Source organism: Lates calcarifer, linkage group LG1, assembly GCF_001640805.2.
Source record: "Lates calcarifer isolate ASB-BC8 linkage group LG1, TLL_Latcal_v3, whole genome shotgun sequence".
Lineage (NCBI taxonomy): Eukaryota > Metazoa > Chordata > Actinopteri > Centropomidae > Lates > Lates calcarifer.
In genome coordinates this window covers 958,606-979,033 of record NC_066833.1, presented here as the reverse complement: position 1 = coordinate 979,033, position 20,428 = coordinate 958,606, and the positions used below count along the sequence as shown (strand labels likewise).

The 20,428-nt window shown below is 37.7% G+C and overlaps 1 protein-coding gene across 1 annotated transcript; it reads right to left on the bottom strand.

Annotated features, from left to right (window-relative positions):
- Window positions 1-581: 581 nt before the first annotated feature.
- marco (macrophage receptor with collagenous structure) lies at window positions 582-18,483 on the bottom strand. The gene is made up of 14 exons (XM_018696612.2): window positions 18,268-18,483; window positions 13,842-13,940; window positions 13,479-13,645; window positions 12,777-12,894; window positions 12,413-12,475; window positions 11,202-11,291; window positions 10,814-10,849; window positions 9,079-9,165; window positions 8,692-8,736; window positions 8,480-8,560; window positions 4,482-4,517; window positions 4,012-4,068; window positions 1,941-2,105; window positions 582-1,036 (listed from the first exon to the last, which is right to left on the bottom strand). Exons 1-14 carry the CDS (start codon window positions 18,362-18,364, stop codon window positions 906-908), a joined length of 1,272 nt encoding a protein of 423 aa, XP_018552128.1. The 5' UTR covers window positions 18,365-18,483; the 3' UTR covers window positions 582-905.
- Window positions 18,484-20,428: the final 1,945 nt, after the last annotated feature.

Below are 20,428 nucleotides of genomic sequence, written 5' to 3'. Positions count from 1 at the left end.
ATGTCCAATATTCACTCCACTTTTAGCTCTGTTTTTGGTCTCTACCTACTTGTATTTAGCTGCTAAATACACCACTATGTTACCCAGCTAGTCGCTAACTTAGTCTGTCATCTGTTTAGTGCTAGGCAGGAGGTGTACTGTAGCTTTTAATACTTTTTCACAAAAACTGCTGTCTAATAGAAATTACACTGATAGCAGCAGATCCATCTCCAAACCAGTAGAGCTAAACATATGTTAAGGAAAGCAGTATAAAAGTGAATTAGGACATGAAAGGTAATCCACTTAAGTCTAAGGACTATGATACCACTTTATGTGAACTCAACATGTGTATTTACAGTATGTTCCCTGTGGCTTCTGGGAAAATGTGACTGAGCCAGCTGTGTCAGAAACTATTCCTCAGCACAACTCATGTCCTTGAATATGACCTAATCTTTGCTGACCTCTACAAAGTCATCTGTAGAAATGTATGATGGGCAGAAGGTGATGGCAAGCATGTAGCCAAAGGCAGGGGAGGCCAAGTGGGGGAAGATGTGGATTGATGAGGCAGACTAACCAACAGAATACAAAGTAGAGAGACAAGAAACATTTTCCAGGAAAGTTTTATTAGCATGATCTTTTGTTTACAGTACACTGTAATTTAAGCAAATGTGTTTAGTAATAAAGTGAAAGTCAGCCGAATTAAATTTTATATGCTGTGTTTTATGAATATGTAATGACACCCAGCTGTGAACATCATTAGTAGCAGTGCTGTTCTTTTCTCTGTCTATAATCCTAGTGAATAGTGTTTATGATGTGTGTTTGTAAAGTACTGTGCAGTTCCTGCCAGTTAACTTTTCACTGCATATAAGCTAACTATTAAGAACAGCTGAAACACCATTTTATTTCCTCTTCAGTGTGGGGTCAGTTTAGATACAGTGCACTCCAGCATCTTCATTGTGTTGGCAGTTATTGACACCAACTCCACTGTGTGGACAGTTAAAGATATCAGACTCTGTTCCCAAGCATCGTAGCTCATCCAGCCAGATCTTACCAGACCCTGCAGAGGGACAGCGATGTTAGAATAGACATATAAACAGTTATACTGCTGAGTTTTTTGTTGTTGCTGTTTTCCATCACATAGACGGCCAACTTTTACTCATCATACTTGTGATAGTTGTGTGCACAGTGTTCCTGTGCAATAAGAGATTATAACCAACATTTTGGGTGCACTCACCTTTGTCATTTTTACATTTAAATAAAGTGGTTTATGTAGTCTAGATGGACTGATGGTTTGTTAACAACCTGTATAATCTTATAAATGATTGTGTTCATGCAGTGTCAGACTAATTTTTGCATGTTCTGACATATTAGCTATTATTTTGGGGGCTACAAAATGGCCAAAATGACAAAAAATAGGATCCAAATTGTGATTAACAAAAAGTATCCCTTTAGTGCCATCAAAAACTCAGCAAGATGGCTTCTTGCACCATTGGTGCACAATTTGCTGTTTTCACCATGAAAACCAAAATTCAACACAACAAAAGACAGGTGTAGTAGAGGAAAGATCAGAATCACATGCTGAGTAACACACCCGCTCCGTTTTCCCCTCTCCCCTCAGGCAGGAGGCTATGGAGCATTAAGAGCAGGACCACCAGACTGAGGAACAGCTTCTTCCCGGAAGCTGTGAGACTGCTGAATTCTGGAGGACCCCTGTAGCCCCTGCATTACTTCTTAGCTTATATTTGCATATTCTATTTTATACTTAGTTATTTATTTATTCTGTAATTGGCTTGCACCGGGACCAGAGTATCCTATTTCGTTTCACCTCATGTTCACATGTGTTGGAATGACAATAAAGCTCCTTGAAGTGCAGGGGAAAAACAAACTTAATGTTTTTTTTTAAGCATTAGAGGATACCATACAGTGAAAAGAACATGACATTATAGTGGCAGTAGACTTACCTGGGCTGGCAGTGAAGGTGGCAATGGCGGATTGGAAACCCAGCATCTTACAGATGACCTTGCCATCAACAGTGTCAAAGCTATCATCACACACGGTGCCCCAGACCCCATTGTACCTCACCTCCACTCGCCCTCGTGATTTCCCAGGCACAAGACGGACATTCACTGTGATGACACAAAGTTCCAGATGTTAAAGGAAGGGTTAGCAATTACAATCTAATGCACTTGTTCAAATTCAGGGAATATCTCCTCATTGTCCTCTAGCTGCCCCTTATATTTGTGCGCTAAAAAAGAATCTACTGTTTCTACACAGCCCTGGCTCTAGCACTGGTATATAATGAAGTGGATTGGCACAATCCATTCCAGCCAATCATGGCATTTGTGCTTGTGTACAGGAAGTGGGAAGGTATAAAGGGTGCAGTGGGAGCAAGAAAAACAGAAATTCCAGTGTATGCTAACGCAATAGAGCAGTTAGCATTCAAATAAACAGTCTGGTACTGCCACAAAAACAGCCCAAGAAGAAACAGACAGAACAGTATTAGTTATAAAGAAAGGCAATGAGCCAGTAGGACAGGATCGTTTTGTCCTGTTTGCTCTTGGTGTATTGTTTATTAGACTAGGAGAAGAGTTGTGAGTATTGTTGACTATTGAGAAACCATCTTGTCTGCTCTGCATGTTAATTTTGCTGCAGTTAATGTAACACAACCTAAGTGCTCTGTAGTTTGTTCTGTATTGTGATATTTGTTTTGATATTTGTGAAAGCTTTTATAGAAATGAAGACCTGAAAACAAAGGTGAGCACTTTGGGATTGATGCATAATTTGAAATGCTATACCATATCTACAGGCCTGTCTTCGGTCACTGTAGTTTAATAAAGCCAATTTAAACCACAAATTTGTGCTAGTTTTTACTCTGTTAGTTGCAGATACTGTGTTTGAAGGTGTGTTGTTCCTTTGATGGTGTTTTATATCACGTTTGTTTTGCTTCAGCTATGAAAAAGCGGACCCACTTGATTCTGCCATTTTTCTCCTCAGCCAGTTGTTAGTGTGAATTTCCATGGCAATGCATGATGCACTGAAGAGAGGTGTGTGTTTTGCTGCTGATTTTGAATATCTCAATGCCTTACTCTGCCTTTAACCCTCTCATGCATGACTTATGAAATTCTCAGTCAGAATTTTTTTTCTCAAGTGTTTTTATTCTTCTGCAGGCATGAAAAAAAATTTAACTTAATTTTTTCAAGGAGTTTCTCACATTTCCACTTGGGTAGACTGCATGTGTTTCAGTTTTCAATTGAAGAATGTATTTAACAAACTAATCAATAAAATTATATATAATGGAAAAATAATTTTAAAAATATGAATTTTTAATAGTGTTAAACTAATGTGTTCACATATTTAATACTGTATGTATTATGTATGTAAAAACACTGAACCTTGTTCCTGATTCCTTAGATTCTCATTCTCACATTCTAATAACATGAAGCAGTTGATTCACAGCCAAAACAGATACTGCAGATGAAGTATTTTCAAGAACAACTAAGTCTGCACTTTAATCCACTGATGAAACAGCTGCTTATCAGTCACTCATTCTGTCCAAAATTATTTCAAACTATGCAATATCGGTATACAGTTCACTCTATTTACATGAAGATAGTCCTGTGTATATTGTTCTTTCATTTATATTTTTATGATATTGTTTTGTTTATATCTTGTTTGGTATTTTACTTTATTTTATGGCTTTTTTTTTTTTTACAATCCCTGCTGCTGCTGTAACAATGTACTATCTTATCTTGTCACAGTAAATCAATATTTTGAATTTTTAACCTGCAGGGGTCTCCTTCTACATAAAGATTGGCAATATATTCTCGAGCTGCTCAGCATTTCTGGCCATCCATTGCTCATCTTGGTTATGACAAATTTGTGTTAGACTTACATTGACACTGGTAGTGTATGGAACAACACCACCAACTTTCAGACATTTTAACATTCCTAGTTTAGTTTTAGTTAGCGGTTTTGAAGATCACTATTGTTTACTACTTATGTTGTCACTTCTGCAGTACTGTGCAGACTTACAGTCTGGGCTTCCTTGGTCTCCCTTTTCTCCTTTGGCACCTGGGGGTCCAGGGAGACCTGTGGAGGTAAAATGGACAAATACATCTTCCTAAACTGATAGTTTACATACACTAATATGAGATTAAACCATTATCAGAGTATGTCATACTGATTGTATTACTGTAATGGCAATTTTAACCAGGACTCTGTACAAAACAAACCAGCAGCTCAGCAACAGGTGAGCGAGTTGGAGTGTATGTATTTGATACCAACACATGTTCTACAGTTCCAGCTCTTGCTATGAGCACTTCTCTTTCTCTTAGCCTCAAATACACAGAGTGAAATACAGAGCTGGCATCTCTACTTCTGTGAGAGACGTTAAAATGAACTGCTGATCTTTTCTATTTGATATTTTGAGCAACTTCAAATGCTTTTCAGTACATCACATATAGAAGAAATATGATTCTAAATCAACATCAATACACACTCACCTCGAGCTCCACTGGAACCACTGGGTCCTCTTGGACCTGATGACAAGACAGCAAGATGAAATCTAATGAAAGAAACAATGCACTAACATGGGCTGCTAAACCTTATTTGTAAGTAAACAGGAATGGATACATCCTGTAAGTCACAGCAACACCAAAAATTCATAATCACTGGAACCACAATTTTTGTTTTGAGAAGTTAGCAGCAGTTAATGTGGGTGAATGCAGACTAGTGGCTCTTAACTCAGGTGAAGCATGCATTAAAAACAAGAAGTGCAGATGCAGAGGCTGACAGTACCTGCAGCTTAATTAAATTTCACTCTGAAGTACCTGTTCTGTGCATGCATGTGTCCAGGTCCAGAATTAAATATCTCTTACTGTGTCCATCAGTTGCATATTTGTATCATTCATGAAGGCAGCCCTGTGCACAGACAGACCCTTAGAGGGGCTTAATCCTCTTCAGGGCTCCAGACTAACTTTTCCTCTAATAGCTCCGTTGCTCCTCACTGAAAATTTTAGGAGCACCAGCCCAGAAGTTAGGAGCACGTTTAAATGTAATATATTCATATTTTTTCCATGTTAACTATATTACTGATAAATGCTTTGGCAAATAGAGAATTTTACAGAAATAAAAATGTGTTGTATTTTAAATGTAAAGATTGATTGCACTGTGTGCCATAAAAAATAATAATCACAAAAAATCACTGGTTAAATAAGGCTTATAGTGAAGTGATTTGAACAGTGATTTGCTCATCTGCATAAAGTCAGGGCAAGGCCACTAACCACCTGTAAGGATAGGTGTCCATACAGGTGGTTAGTGGTCTTGGATTTTAGCTTTATCCATCCAGACCCCCATCAGTCTGGCTCAGACTGCTACTGTTTTTTTTTTTTGTTTTTTTTTAAAGAATAAATTCAGGACATGAGAAGAACTGAATGATATATTAAGTACAACTAAATACTGTTTCTAGCAACAGTAAAATCACAGCTAAACTCAATATCTTACTGGACAGAAATCTAAAATGTCAGGGGGCTTGTTTGTCTAAGAGAGTGAAGTTTACAGCAATTAGTAAAATTTTGAGATTAGTGGCAAACTAACCAGTTATACAGACAAACTTTCATTTTAGTTCCCAAGTAACAATTTGCTATGAGCTTAACCAGCGTGCTGTGGTTCCTGTTAAACATGTCAGGAGATGCTGAAAATACTACTTTTCTAAATGCTTGCTGAATAGGTGGTTTGACAAAGAAAAGGTAAAGGCCAGGAGCTTTTACTTTTCAAGGCACTTGGAGAGTAATGAGCGTAGTCATCGTCAACTCAAGCTGCTTCAATTCAGCTGTATCACCTCAGCCACCCCATTGTGTGTGTGTATGTGTGTGTGAGGATGCTGCTCCTTCTCTTACCCTTAGACTTGACAAGCATGCTCTTGGCTCATTGTAATTTTAATAGGCAGTTTCTGACTTCATGTGAAATGGATCTTTACCAACCTACTTGAGGAATAGATCAAAGTATAATATATGTCATTTCCTGTTGCCAGTAGGTGCTGCTATGAGTATGGCTGAATGTTGGCATGTAGATGTTATCAGGCCAGGCCTTTTGTCAAGCGTGAAGTTTGAGGCAGATTGGACAATTTATATTTGAGTTACATCCTCTTTCATGGTGAAGCATCGAAACTTGCCACATCCTCACAGGCACGCCATTCAATGAAGCCCTAAAAAGCTTCACAATTTAACACCACAAAGGTCTTTAGAAGTCACCTACCAAATTTGAAGTCAGTCAGATCAAATATCTAGGAGAAGTACATTAAAGTACACCTGCTGTAAATGGTGAAATTTGGTGCCAAAATCACATACTAAATTCAAAATGTCCGACTTTCTGTTGGATTTAGGATATGGCTCCAAGAGGCTTTTTTGAATGTCTTCGGGTGTTACATGTGCCTGCTGAATTTCATACATGGGGGGTGCGTCATTGAAAATTTCTAGGGGGTGCCCTTGAGCCATTTTGCTACACCCACACCCAAGACCCACATCAGAAATCAAGTACCGTTACTTATGACATAAATGCCAAGTTTCATAAGCATCTAAGCATGACTGCCAGCTGAAAAATGCTAAAAATAATTAGGGGGCACTAGAGAGCTGCTGTAGTACGCCAATTGTGATATTAAATCAAAGTGCTTAGGTGTTTAAACATGTGCGAAGTTTTGTGAGTTTTTGTGCATCCTAAAAGCCTCAAAACTGTGATCATAGAATGAAAATTGTCTCAGGAAATGCACAATGGCTGACCTCCTCTTTGACAAAAGATTTTCAAAAAAATTCATTTCTCTCCCCAATTCCTGTCATTTATGTCTCCGCGTATGTGTTCACACACAGAAGCAGAGGAGCTGCAGAGGAAACAGGTGGACAAATCGCCACAATAAGTGCAAGAGAAGCCCCGGCAAGCTTTGTAAGTCTCTCTGTAAAATCATAGATGGACGCACATCGACCCCAGAAGTGTGAAAAATCTGATGGAAATTGTAGCGTTTCATTAAAGTGCGCCATCTGCTAACAGTGGCTTTGCTAGCAGGGAGACTGGCCCTAGTCCTCTCCTCCAGCAGTATAACAGAACTCTGCATCACAGACAGGCATGTCATGTAGCCAGAATAAATTCCATTACTAAAGCAATGCTATAAAAATCCAATTAACAAAATTCAATAGGTCTCCAAACCCTGCAGCGCCACACACATCATCTCCAGCAGAAGCATCAATATTTACTAATAAAGTGACAAGGACGTAAACAATAAAATATAGGTCAAATGCATTTTACTCACCAAAACTGCTGATTATTTGTAGACAAATAAAAAAAACTGCTTCTGTCGAGCAGACACTCTCAGCCCTGAAGCGACTTAAAACTTATCAGAGAAGTACAAATGGGCAGACCCAACTTTCAGCGTTAGCCTCCATATTAACCTTACTGTTGGAACTGAGACACACATAATCTCTACAACAGAGTCATTGAACTCTTCTTCCTCCTTCAGCCATTGTAGGTTGAGAAAACAGCTATTAAATCTGTACTAACACGTTTTAGCTTGTGCGAGTGGCTATACATGTAGTTTGCTAGCCCTAACCAGCACGATCTCTGAGCATCCAATCAAATCACATGGAGATCCTGACATTAGTGCAGGCCTGCCAGAAGGCCTTGATCTTCGCCAACTCAAAATCTGATTGGTTAATGGATCCACGGCAGTTTCATCGCCATTCATTTTGAATTACAGTGGCCTGCACTTCTGAAGGCAGACTTCTTTTAACTTGGCAACACAGGGCTGAAATCTGATTGGATAAAAGCACTAATATAAACAGACTGTATTGGAAGCAGCTCAACCGGGAGGAAAGCTATGAGATGAAGAGAATAGACTATTGAGAACAATTTCATTTATATAGTATTAATGGAAAAAACATATGTAAAAATATAATTCAGTGATTGTGACAATGTTTGGGCCAACAGAGAAGACTTTGCTGGCCCTGACCGCCCACCACTATAAAAGATAGAATTGACAGTAGCAGCTCCACAGCAGACACACTGCTGGTATGGACACACACACATAGCAGTTCAGCAAATCAGCCATCATATTTAACCTTTAACTGACTAAGGTTTGTGCAAGTTAGAATTTAAGGCCTTGTCCATAGCTTTGAAATAATAGTAGCTTGACTGTGCTGTGTACTGATAAATCCATGGCACTGTGCACCCCCCACCCCACCCCCCTCCCTTGGTACTGGTTATATAACACTATCTTAATAGCCCATAGAGCTAACAGATTAGCTTGCTAGAGATCTCTGCCACACCCACTGGTCATTTGACCCTCAGCTTGCAGGTTGTGTCAATCTCAAGAATATGCCCACAACAATTGGGCTGGGGGTGACAGGGACCTGGTCTGCTTCACAGTATTAGAATTTTTGTTTTCTTTTGCCTCTTGAAACTTAAAACAGACTCTGTAAGACTTGGATAGATAAGGACACAGTATGCAACTGACCTGGAGGTCCAGGTGGACCATTATTTCCAAGAGCTCCCTTTTCTCCTTTGAGCCCAGGACTACCAGGAAATCCAGAAGATCCTGGAGGTACACAGCAAATCAACAAAAATACATTAAGTATCTCATACACAAGCACACTTCTACAGCTACACATAAATACACATACACATAAACACTTTCTTTCATATGTGGCATGTAACATTCTTAGGTACCTTTTTGGCCAGGATTCCCTGTGTCACCTTTGTCTCCACGAGGGCCTACAATCAAAGTATAGAGTACAACAGTCAGAACTAGGGTACAACAGTCAGAACATTAAAGCCTGGGTGCTTTTCTGTCACAGCTAATTTGAATTTACCAGTTTAAGAGGGTAGAAAGGTCTCTAAAACTGCATTTATACAAGAACAGTCATAACACACAAAAGGGTTAAATTTTATTTCAATGTTAAGAACTTATGGAAAAAAAACTCAACAAATTAATATGAGAAATGAAAATTGTTTTTCAAGATCTTGGATCTTGATCTTCTTTTTCTATGTTGTCAGGTCTGGTTGGACAGAACCGTCATAGTCATCTTATTCTTCAACCAATAGCCACACCCTTACCTGGTGCCCCAGGTTCTCCCTTTTCTCCTTTTGCACCTGGTCCTTGATCCCCTGGGGCCCCTGGGAGCCCAGGTGGACCCCTGGGACCTGTATTCACATACACATATACATACATATACATACACACACAGACACACATATTCAGAATGATGATTATGAACAGCTGTTTATGTTTTTGGTGCACATATTTCATAAATGCAAGCTGTGCACATTATATTACATTCTTCACACCAAATAGCAGGGTGTCAGCAATATTTCTTATGATGACCAAGCATTAAATGAGGAAGAGAAACTGAACTATTTCTGCTGATACATTTTTCCATCCAGGAAAATCACTTCATATTCTAGGTTCAGTGACCCTACAACATGATGTGAAACTGGGGAAGGTTATAGTTCTGTTACAGTAAAGAGCATTTGATATTACTGTGAGTCAATATGAGTTACAAGCCATTTTCTCATATGAAATCCAGACAATGTCCAGGAAGTCAGATCTGGATATTGTCCGGGGTAGCACACAGACACATTCAGACACATTCTCACCTACTGGAAATACTCAATTTGGTTTAGGCAAGGCATGGTTCCTGGGTAGGGTGTGGAGGAGGCATGACAGAAATGTCATCAACATGCTGTGAATTCTCCAGGCAATGATCTGCTCTACTCACGCATCACCTCAATCAGGCATCTCCTTTATACAACCAAATCCTCCATGGAGTTATTCTCATTAAGACATTTTTCTATTTCTGTATTCAGTCAATGGAATGGGTAAGAAATTTACTCACTCATGTCTCAAAATCATTCCCAAACTGATGAAAAAAACTGCAGATAAAATCACTATTTTATGACACATAACATTATTGAACAAAATGAACTAAAATAAAGGATGACAACAGCAGCCGTAATGTTGACAATAGAGTGCTGCAGAAATGAAGAATTTATTTTCTTTGGTTAGATACCTGAAATAAGGTCTGTGGTTAACACAAGCTCAAGACATTTTAGTTTTATTCTAGAACATAAGATATGTCAGAAAATACTACACTCACACCAAGCTTTTACATGTCTTTAAAAAAAGACAATTGCTAACAAGTGGCTAAATGAGACTACAGAGGTCGTCAGTGACATTAAACATTATCAAAAAGTCATTTAATCATTAGTTTGCCTTTACAGCCTCCTTGTGTTTTTTATACTCTCTTGTGAACTAATCTATATAAAACTTTCAAATTTGCTTTTGTAGAAGAGGTAAGTGCACTAAATCAAATTACAAGTTGGAAAATTAGTGGAGATGACGCTGAAATCAGGCAACCATGGTGTAGTTCATTTATAACCTAACATTAGCTTTTTACTTCTGGTGACTGTATTAAATGTCATCCAAGGTGATGCTAATATAATATATAAAATATATCAGCAAAACAATTCTAAACTGTAATGTAAATGCAAATGCTGAAGAACAGATTCTCTGCTTCTGAGACTTTTCCAGCGGACTTACATACCACAGAGGGATCCTAATGATATGTCTACACAGAAAGCATTTCAGCCATGTTTCAGTTATCCATCTGGCATTTTACTTCCCCTACATGCTGATAAAACACAACAGAAAGTGTCTTTTTCTGCATTTTATGCACATAACTACAGTGATTGTGTATTGAGCTCTTAGCACTTTTAAGTGACCTACAACACAATACAGAACCCGAACATGCCATATGTTGACACAGATAGTAGAAACAAAGTGGAAGCTTACCGGTGGGTCCAAGAGGCCCAGTGGGTCCACGTGGGCCTGAAAGAGTGAAACAGTTTTGAATTTGAGGTGAGAGGTAACTATATAACCAATCTGGCAGGTCTTTGATGCTTTGTAATAAAATAAACAAAGCAGCCATGCTTTATTTAAAGCAGACCAAGATTTAAAAAGTTCTTACATCAGTGAGTCCAGCTTTGCCTGGATGTCACAGTTAGTTTTTTTTAATTTATTTTGTCTGTTAGTACCCAACAGCATTTTAGTTGGATGTGACACTCTAGTCCTGTTTTGTGATTTAACCACCAAGCAAGATTTTTATTTGTTATCATACCTATTATAGCTTTAAGAATAACAACAGGTATATTATCACACAAATATTCCTAATGAAACCCACCAATTTGACCAGCAACCCCTGGATCTCCAGGTTGCCCTTTGAGTCCCATTTCACCTTTTTGTCCTGGTGGGCCGGCAATGCCACTGTCACCTGGAAAGAATCATTTAGGTGTATAAGGAACTGATGGACTCCACATTCTGTTATCCAACAGTCTGTGTACAAATAGCTGTGATGTAGGCTATATATGACTCATGGAGTCACAGTCTTAGTCCACAGTTTTGGTCAGCTGAGCAAAATTAACAAAAGTGTAAGATTCTGATGTTAGCTCTTAGAGCATGCAATGCTCCATTAAATCCCATTCTATGAAAGCACTGTTGTCAAAGCCTGAAATGAAATGTTTATTCTGAGGGTTGTGCTAAAGAAAAGATCAATAAGTCAAGCATGTTCAGCAAATGTAACACATAAAGGTGCATCAAGAGGTCTCATGGCAATCTGTTGATTATTATTATCATCATTATTATTATTTGTTACCAATGGTTTGGGCTTTTGAAGGCACCATGGGAAAGATCAGGAGGATCATGAATATCCACAGTGCATGGCACTCTGATGAGTCCTCGACCTAATCTTTAAAAAGCCATATGTAAACACTGAAAAACATGGAAGATATTCTTCACTGGAAGGGCACGTCACAATGTTTTTTTCTCCCATACAGTACACCCTACAGTACACGGGCTGAGGGTCAAAGCACTACAACATTTCATAAAACACTACAACATTTCAGAAACCAAACAACATTTCAGAAAACACTACAACATTTCAAAAAACACAACATTTCACAAAACACTACAACATTTCACAAAATGCAACATTTCACAAAACACTACAACATTTCAAAACTACTTCTGTGGTCTGCCTTACAACGGTGGGGCTCTACAGCGCAGCATTCTGCAGCATGTGTGAATGAGGATAAGAGAATGTGAGAATGTTAAAAATTAATTGGTTGCACTAGTGACTCTGAGTTCAGATGGAAAGGTTGGCAAAATTAGTGGAATGTTAGTCTGGGGTTGTAGATCAGAGTTAGGAGCAGCTTTTGGTTAATATTAACGTGCTTATGGGAGAAATGTAGCTCCTTTACTCATTCAGGTTGGTTCTGTGTTGGCCCAGTTACTCAGTAATAATAGCACTAGGAAATACTTGGTTACAAAATATCAGCACACTTCTCATTTTAACTTTATGCTTGTCTTTATTTCTAATATTTAAGGTTGACTCACCTTTCTCTCCCGGTGCCCCTGGATGTCCTGGCAGCCCATCTCTTCCTGGAGAACCTGGAAGTCCTGAGGAAACACACAAAAAAGAACTGCTAAGTTTGATAAACTTGCTTTCTTTTCAGGTTGTTACAGTTTTAAAATTTGCTGAACCATGAACTTATGTGTAACAAAACCATGAAACTAAAATCCTCAAAAAGGTATTGGTATTGTTCTCTGTGTCATATGTGAGAAATGTTAATTTTGCTGACATTGTGATGACTTCACACACATACACACACACACAGAGAGAGCGAGAGAGAGAGAGAAAGAGAGAGAGAGAGAGAGAAGAGAGAGAGAGAGAGAGAGAAGAGAGAGAGATGTATCCTACCTGGTTTGAGGCTGATGGTTGTCAGTTTAGCCTCCAGGTTGTGGGTGCTGGTATTGAGAAGGCTCAGGTCAGCTTTAAGTCTGGCCAGCTGACTATCCTCTACACACAGACTGTTGACCTGTTGTCAAGACTCTGATGTTAAAGCAATTTTGTAAATCATGAAAATTAGCTTTAAAGCAAGACAGTGTAATTTCTAGACCTAATAGAGAAATAACATTTTCCCCATCCAAACAAGAATTTCAATCAAGCAATACAATGCACCCCTGGTCTATTCAGTACACTCAGGAGGTTTGCTTCTACAGCCTGGTTTAGCCAGTCATGTGGCTAATACTAGCTAATATATTAGATATTGCTGTGTAACTGACATTTCCAACTCACTTTAAGCAACTCTGGTACAATATTTTACATGAAAGGATAATATTGAACATTGTTGTAATTTCTATTAATAAACAATGTTGTCATGGGCAGACTGCCAATATCTGCATTTAACAAAATGTGTTATGAGGTCAGACTTAAATAGCTGAATTAATCGGCCCTGAACTGGAAGTGGTTTCTGATATTTCAGAGAAAACAGTCACAACATAGTTAGCCTAGGTTACCATAAAGTTTGCAAGCAGGGAACACACACAAACACACAAATAAAACCGAACTGAAACTATATACAGTGTGTTCAGTAAAATGTTACACTTATAGCTGGAGGACCTGGCTCTGCAAGGCCGATATGCGGTTTCTTAGGGTTTTGGTTTCTTGACTGTTGTTGTGGATGAGAGTTTGGAAGTTGTCTTCTTCCTGATCTCCACCCAGAGGAATGTGATTGGATGACAGCTTCTCTGATCTGGAGTTAGACAGTGAAGACTCCAATGTGAAAACTGGGACAAAGAGGGAAAAAAAATAACAAGCATGTTTTGTCAGTGACTCCATCCATCCCACATTTGCAGTACATAATTATATGAGTATGATATGACGTTTGTGAAAAAGCCCACTGTACAAACTGATATAGAAATAAACTTCATCCTCAGTCAGAATAAAGATGTCATAGGAAATGTTTTCTCCATGCATTTGTACCTTTATAAAGGAGAAAGGCATTAAGGGCGGTCTGCAAGATGAGATAAACAACAATCACATTAAAACACCACTGTCTTCTCGGCCTCGCTGGCTTCAGATCTGAAACACAAATAGGAAAATGCATTTAAAACACCAGAATGGGAGTATCCTGCAGCAAACTTACATCTTGGTTAAGTGATTTCAGGAGACAGAATGTAGCCTGGGTCACCCAGCTGATACAAATACTTTTATGAATTTGCAAAGCTCTAAGCATGAAACATTTGGATAACCAGTGGAAAATGTCAGCTGTCAGTCACAATGAAAAGCTGGGGGGATATGGATTTCTTTTTGTTGGCAGAAAAGCCAAGAAAATGACACTAGAGCAAACTGGCTCTGACTGAATGGTAAACTACTGTCCCCTTTGAATGTTTCAAAGGTACTTTTGTGTGAGTTGTGTGAGTTGGCAGGGAATAGGCATTGATGTGGTCACTGAAGATATATATTTTTCACCTTATCTCAGAATGCATTTCGTCTTAGAATAGCAATTACAGTAGATAAGATGCTTCCATATTTTAAGCAGTTGTAAGAACCCTGTCTCATAGAAATTATGTATACTGATAAACTAACTTGCAACAGCAAATACATTTTATATAATGATGTAAATTACAAATGATGTGAATGATGTAAAGAGCCACCCAAGTTTTGTTTTGTAGGAAATGCAAATGCAACCAAGATTATTTTTTCTAATAAGCATTTTCTATGTTGCCTTTGAACATAATACAGCCAGAAATTACATTTCTTATATTGCTGCTGTTCAGTTGTATAGAAATGTAGTCTCTGGGAGACAGGGTTGGCTATTCATACATCACAGTGCCAGTGAAACAAAACAAAGAAAATGTGTGTGTGTCAGATGACATGACTGAACTCAACTGTGGTACTGCCAGGCAATAAAAACATTCAAAAGCTGTAGTAATATGTATAATGTCTAATATTTTACTATGTCCTATGTGATCTTTTAACTTGTTTGGCATTCCTCTCTCAGAGATAAATCAAATTGCTTTATTACCACATTTTGTTGTTGCTGTTGTTGCTTTTTAATTTAAGACATTTATTTGTTTTTTTGTAATTTTGTACAACTTAATTTAGTTTTTTGTAGTGCATTTGTATGTGTTCAGACCTTTTCTATGTTTGTATTATAGATTTGTATTATAGCCCTATATATATCGTGTGATATGATTTTGTATTATTTCATCTTTATTGTCACTGTTCCAAAACAATGAAACACCAAGACAAAAAAGCTGCCAAAACTTGACTGGGTCACTGTGTCTGGACACGCCACCATCTTTTAACTGCAGAGCCATGTTTTCTGTTCTCTAAAATAATCTTTCACTTTGAAATGGTCATGTAGTCACTTAAATTTCAGAGACTTTTACAGCAGAACTCTTGTGTTCCTCTCAGAGAGTGTGCTGCGTCTGTCCAACAGGGAAGATGAAACACTGATACCACCTGCTGGTCATGGCTGCAATTTTAGTTTAACACTGGCAACTACTGTGCTTGAAAAGCAATGAAAACTTACATAAATATGTGACCAACAGAACATTTAGTACATTTGTCCAGACAATGCTGCTTTTAATAACTGACCTGAGAAATAGCACACATAAACATACTCTTACAACCTATGATATTATTTTCCTTAAAATAATATTAATTACTTGTTTGTCTACAAAATGAATAGTTTCCATGAAATTATTTTATGTTGAATTGTTTCTTTGGGGTGAAAGCATTGCTGTGTGAAAGCATTTCCTGAATTACAGGTGCCCAGTTGCATTTGCACTGTGGATTCTATACTTTTTCTATGCAAGCTTGATAGAAGTAATAAAAAAATAACTGTAAATTTTTAATTGGCACTGTTTTCTCCTCTTTGGCACTACCTGACATTAAGAAAAGGTTTGTGCCTAAAATAGACCTGGCAGAAATTTTGACCTGTCAAAGGAGTAACAACACTGATGTAACTATGAATTAAAGTATTCACTGCACTCTTCCATTAATCAGGCTCTAATAAATCTAGTTTTAATCTTATTAGTTCCACCTGTGTTTCAAAAGTCAAACCTTCTGCCATGTTGAGTGCTGCTCTGCTCTGTCAAAATATAATTTACAAAACTGGACTTACCACCATGCTGTTATATGCCTGCCTGCAACCAGTCCAGTTGCAGTTAATTATAAAAGGGAATTCTTGAATTATGGCCATGAATGAGTTTAGCATTGTCACAGTGACATTGACCTTTGACTACTAAAATCTAATCAGTTCATCTTTAACTCCAAGTGAGGTTTTTGCCATATTTGAAGAAATCCCCTCAAGGTGTTGCTAATTCTAATTAGTTCATCCTTGAGTCCAAGACTGTGGTCAAATAGTCTTTTTAGCTAAGGAAGGTTCCTAACTGAGTTAAAAAACCCTGAAGTAAGTGACAGCCATGACATGAGCCGGTTGAATTTACTAAATGCTAAGGAAAGGTGCTTCAGTGCTTCCTATCTTATCTCAATTAGCATAGAATACACTGGACCGTCCTTTATGAAAGGAAGGGAAATCATACTGTCCCACAATTCCTTGCAGCAGCAGCACATTGTAGTTTCATTGTAGCATGTACATGTACAAACAACAGAGCAATCTGTTTCATGCTTCATGAATGGCTTAGTTCCAAATCCTTGCTCTCTTTCAAATCCAGTCATTGTGAAGAACAAACTAACTGAATTTTAGTTAACAATCACAACAAAATACTATACACATAAATGCCAATTCACTATATCTCCCCACTGTGAAATGCACCAATAATAATGTGTCATTATTTATTTAACAAGAATGAAGCTTAAATGGAGAGGCCATGTATGAAAAACTAAGTTCACCTCATGATTCAGTAGCTTGCAGAACCACCTTTAGCAGCAATAACTTGACTTCTCTATGATTTTATCAGTCTCTAGTAGAGGAAATTTGTCCTACTCTTCTTTACAATGTTGCTTCAGTTCATTGAGGTTAGCCTTGCTGCCATGTCATTTTTAAAGAGAAAGTGAGAGAGGGGCTTTCTCCTTACAACCCTTCATGACAAGCCACACTTGGTCAGTCTTTTTCTAATTGCACTGAACTTTAACATTTAGCATGCTAACTAAGGCCTTAAGAGTCTGAGATGTAGCTCTTGGGGTTTTTGCTACTTCTATGAGTATTGCACATGGATTTAAAATTGTTTGGAAATGGCCTTATAACCCTTTCCAGACTGATAGGCAGTGGCAGTTGCTTCTCTAAGATCATTACTAATGTCTTTCTTCCTTGGCATTGTGTTAACACACACCTGAATGCTCCAGACCATCAAACTGCCAAGACCTCTGCTTTTATATAGGTGGTCACACTTGCTGATAATCAATTAATCAAGGGCATTTGATTAACAGTACCTGACTGCTACTTACTGTCTTAATTTCTGTGGAAGAAGGAAGGGTGTACTTAATTTTTCATTCTCTGCTTTTGCATTTTGGTCTAGTTTTTGTCACATATATAATGACACAGTGTAATATGTCATGTGTCACCTGCTAATTACCAGATTTATTATGTCCTGATGCATAAAAGCATAGAATTCAAAGAGGGTGTACTTTCTTTTTCACATAATTATATATCTGAATATAATGTACTCTGGGCCTCTTGCTCAATTCCTTATTTTTTATTTAATTACCATTTTAATAGCTCTGGTTTCTCTACTATGATGGAAGAGCTTTCAGGAGACTCAGATGATGTCTTAAGCAGAAACATTTACTAAGCTTGATCGATCAAGAAGAAAAGAGATAACACTACAAGTTAACACTATATATTTCCATCTAAATATGCTACCATATCCATAGGCTCCTTTCTACAACTGTAGTTGCTACCCTAGAAAATGGTGAACTGGTGTTTACAATAAATGACATGTGAGTATGATCTGTGTAGTTTCACTGTCTACATAAAAAAGAAAGAAAATAAAAATGAAGGAAAATAGTCCTAAAAAAAGGGGAAATTCCCTTACACATACCATATAACCACAACATCCTCAGTTTGATTCTAGCAGTTGTTTCATTTCTTTATCTTTGGTCAATATTACAATTAAAATCTAATAAAAATCTAAATTTGTGTACAAATTAATCCATGCCTTGTCTCTTCACAACTAAATGAGAGAGATTTATTATCCTCCTGCTAAGATTTAAGAGTTCATTTGCAAATGGCTCAAAAGTTACAACCAATCCGGTCTTACAATGTGAATAAAACTGAGAACTTCTTAACCGTTACATTCATATAATAGTCTAACAGGTTGGTTAACCAGTGTTAACTGGATGTTCTCTGAAATAAAAAATGAAACTGATTTTTTTTTCTCACAAATCAGAGTTGAAGCTCAATCTATTTGCTTTTATTACTTTCTGCCTTAGTACTCACCGTCCGGCTGGAAAGTGTAGAGATCATTTCTGCTGAGTGACATGTCAAACAGTGGGTTACTCTGGGTGTATGAGACTTGATCCACGGACGTCTCCATGCTCTCTAGAGTCTAGAGTTACCTTCACTTTCCACCTTAGCAACTCTTATAACACACAACACACAAGAAAACACGACTCGCCCAAGATTGCAAAATAGGATCCCCACAAAAGAACTCACATGGGCACAAACTGGGAGGAAGGAACTGTATCTAATTTGTAGCTGAGGTGGCAAAACTTCAGCACCAAAACACCCATACTGTGCAACTGGTTATAGAATGAACAGCCTACTCCTACCTATTTTTTTTTTTTTTAAAGAAAAGTTAATTCCTCCACACAATTCCCAGTAAATTTGTTATGTTATTGATTCATCATCATGTCCACTGGTTTAACCTACACTGAAGCAAATAGAGGGACAAAATAACAATCTACAGTGCAGTGGGGGAGGAAGGGACATGTCCAGACCTTGCCAGTCATATTAAAAATAAATAGTTAAATTGAGCACCTTCACCCATTGTTTAACCAAAATGCTGAGGTTCTCAGTGTGGGTCAGGTCTATCAAAATACACATAGAGGGATGCCTCCTTATCAGTAGACTTTGGGTTTTCAGCTACTCCTCAAAAATTCACATTAGAAGAGACTATAAATTCTATCCAAAATGACACATACGATCATTACAAAACCAATCTATATGAGAGTTTAGGGAACACAAACTACTTAGGAAAAGGTTTTGAACATGGGAAAAACAGTTAGATTAGGTTACATGGAGACAAGATGAAAACTGTGGCCTACAATAGCAAAGTATGACATTTTTTACATTTATCAAACCCAGTTTTCTCTGTAAGAGGTTTTGCAGCACTACTTCCTCCTTTGTTTCTTACAAAGAAGTCATTACTGACTTGGCAACAATAAAGACATCTTTGTCAGTTAGGTCATTTCAGTTAGCAGTGTTGGTAATAGTGACTTTTGCTTTTTGTCATTTAGGTGAGACATCTGAATTAATTCTAAGATTCTTATAGACCACACAAAAGGTAGATTGATTGATGACAGACTTAGGGTTTCACTGTTGAGAGTCTATGACAGGGATAAAAATGAGGGGAAAACACTAAGAGAGCAGGTAACAAAATGTAATTCCATTGATAGACCTACAGTACATGTTTCCTTTTTTTAAAATTATAAATATGATCCTTCCTTAAAAAATAGAAATAGAAATGGCTTCAAAAAATATGTATGATGCAAAACTGGTAGCTCATAATGAGGAACCCACAGAGAATTATCACCCAACATAGCTGTTCCACCCTCCTGAAAATGCATCTATCTCTACTCCAGTCTGAGATGGAATGCATGTGACATTGTTTCGTAACTGTCAAAAACCCCAGAAGAGGAATAACTTCCCGTCAAGACGCTTTGTGTCACTAACGCTGTCACAACATCTCTGTTTTTGTCTCTGACAGAAAAGAGTCATAATTAACACGGCAGTAACAGGTCCTTCCCAGGTAGATGTCAAACTGTAATGTAGAAAAATGGTTTCATTACTTAGTATTCACATCTATATAACTTACTGTTACATTTCATTGTGCTTACCTCACAGAACACTGTGATCATTACCGTATGCATCAGAAAACCCTGAGATTACTTTTCTTCTTCCTTACTTTATTATAACTAATGTAAATGTGTAGGGCAGCCTCTTAATCACTGAAGACTGCAAAGACAAGACAAAATGAGGAAAATTCATTTAAATATCACATTATATTGCAAGCAAACTCATTGTTATTTACAATAGAATGTATACAGTACAGTATAGTATAAATATAAACATTTTAGCTATTATAAATGGACACCATTGAGACTGATATAATTCATCACATCATGAGAACAGGATCAGAGCTGAAATCCTCATCACATCTGGGCCCCTTTTTCTGATAATGATGTTAGAAGCTTAAAATGGTTTCTAGGAGCATTTCCACAAAGGCTTGTACTCCAGAAGAAGCCATGTCATATACAATTTAAAGTCACATTAAACTGTCTATAAGCCATGCTATGTATTAAAGATACATATATCACAAATTATGAATGGTCTGTGTCTGTGTATGGATCTGTGCATCTTCAGTAGGCACCAATGATCT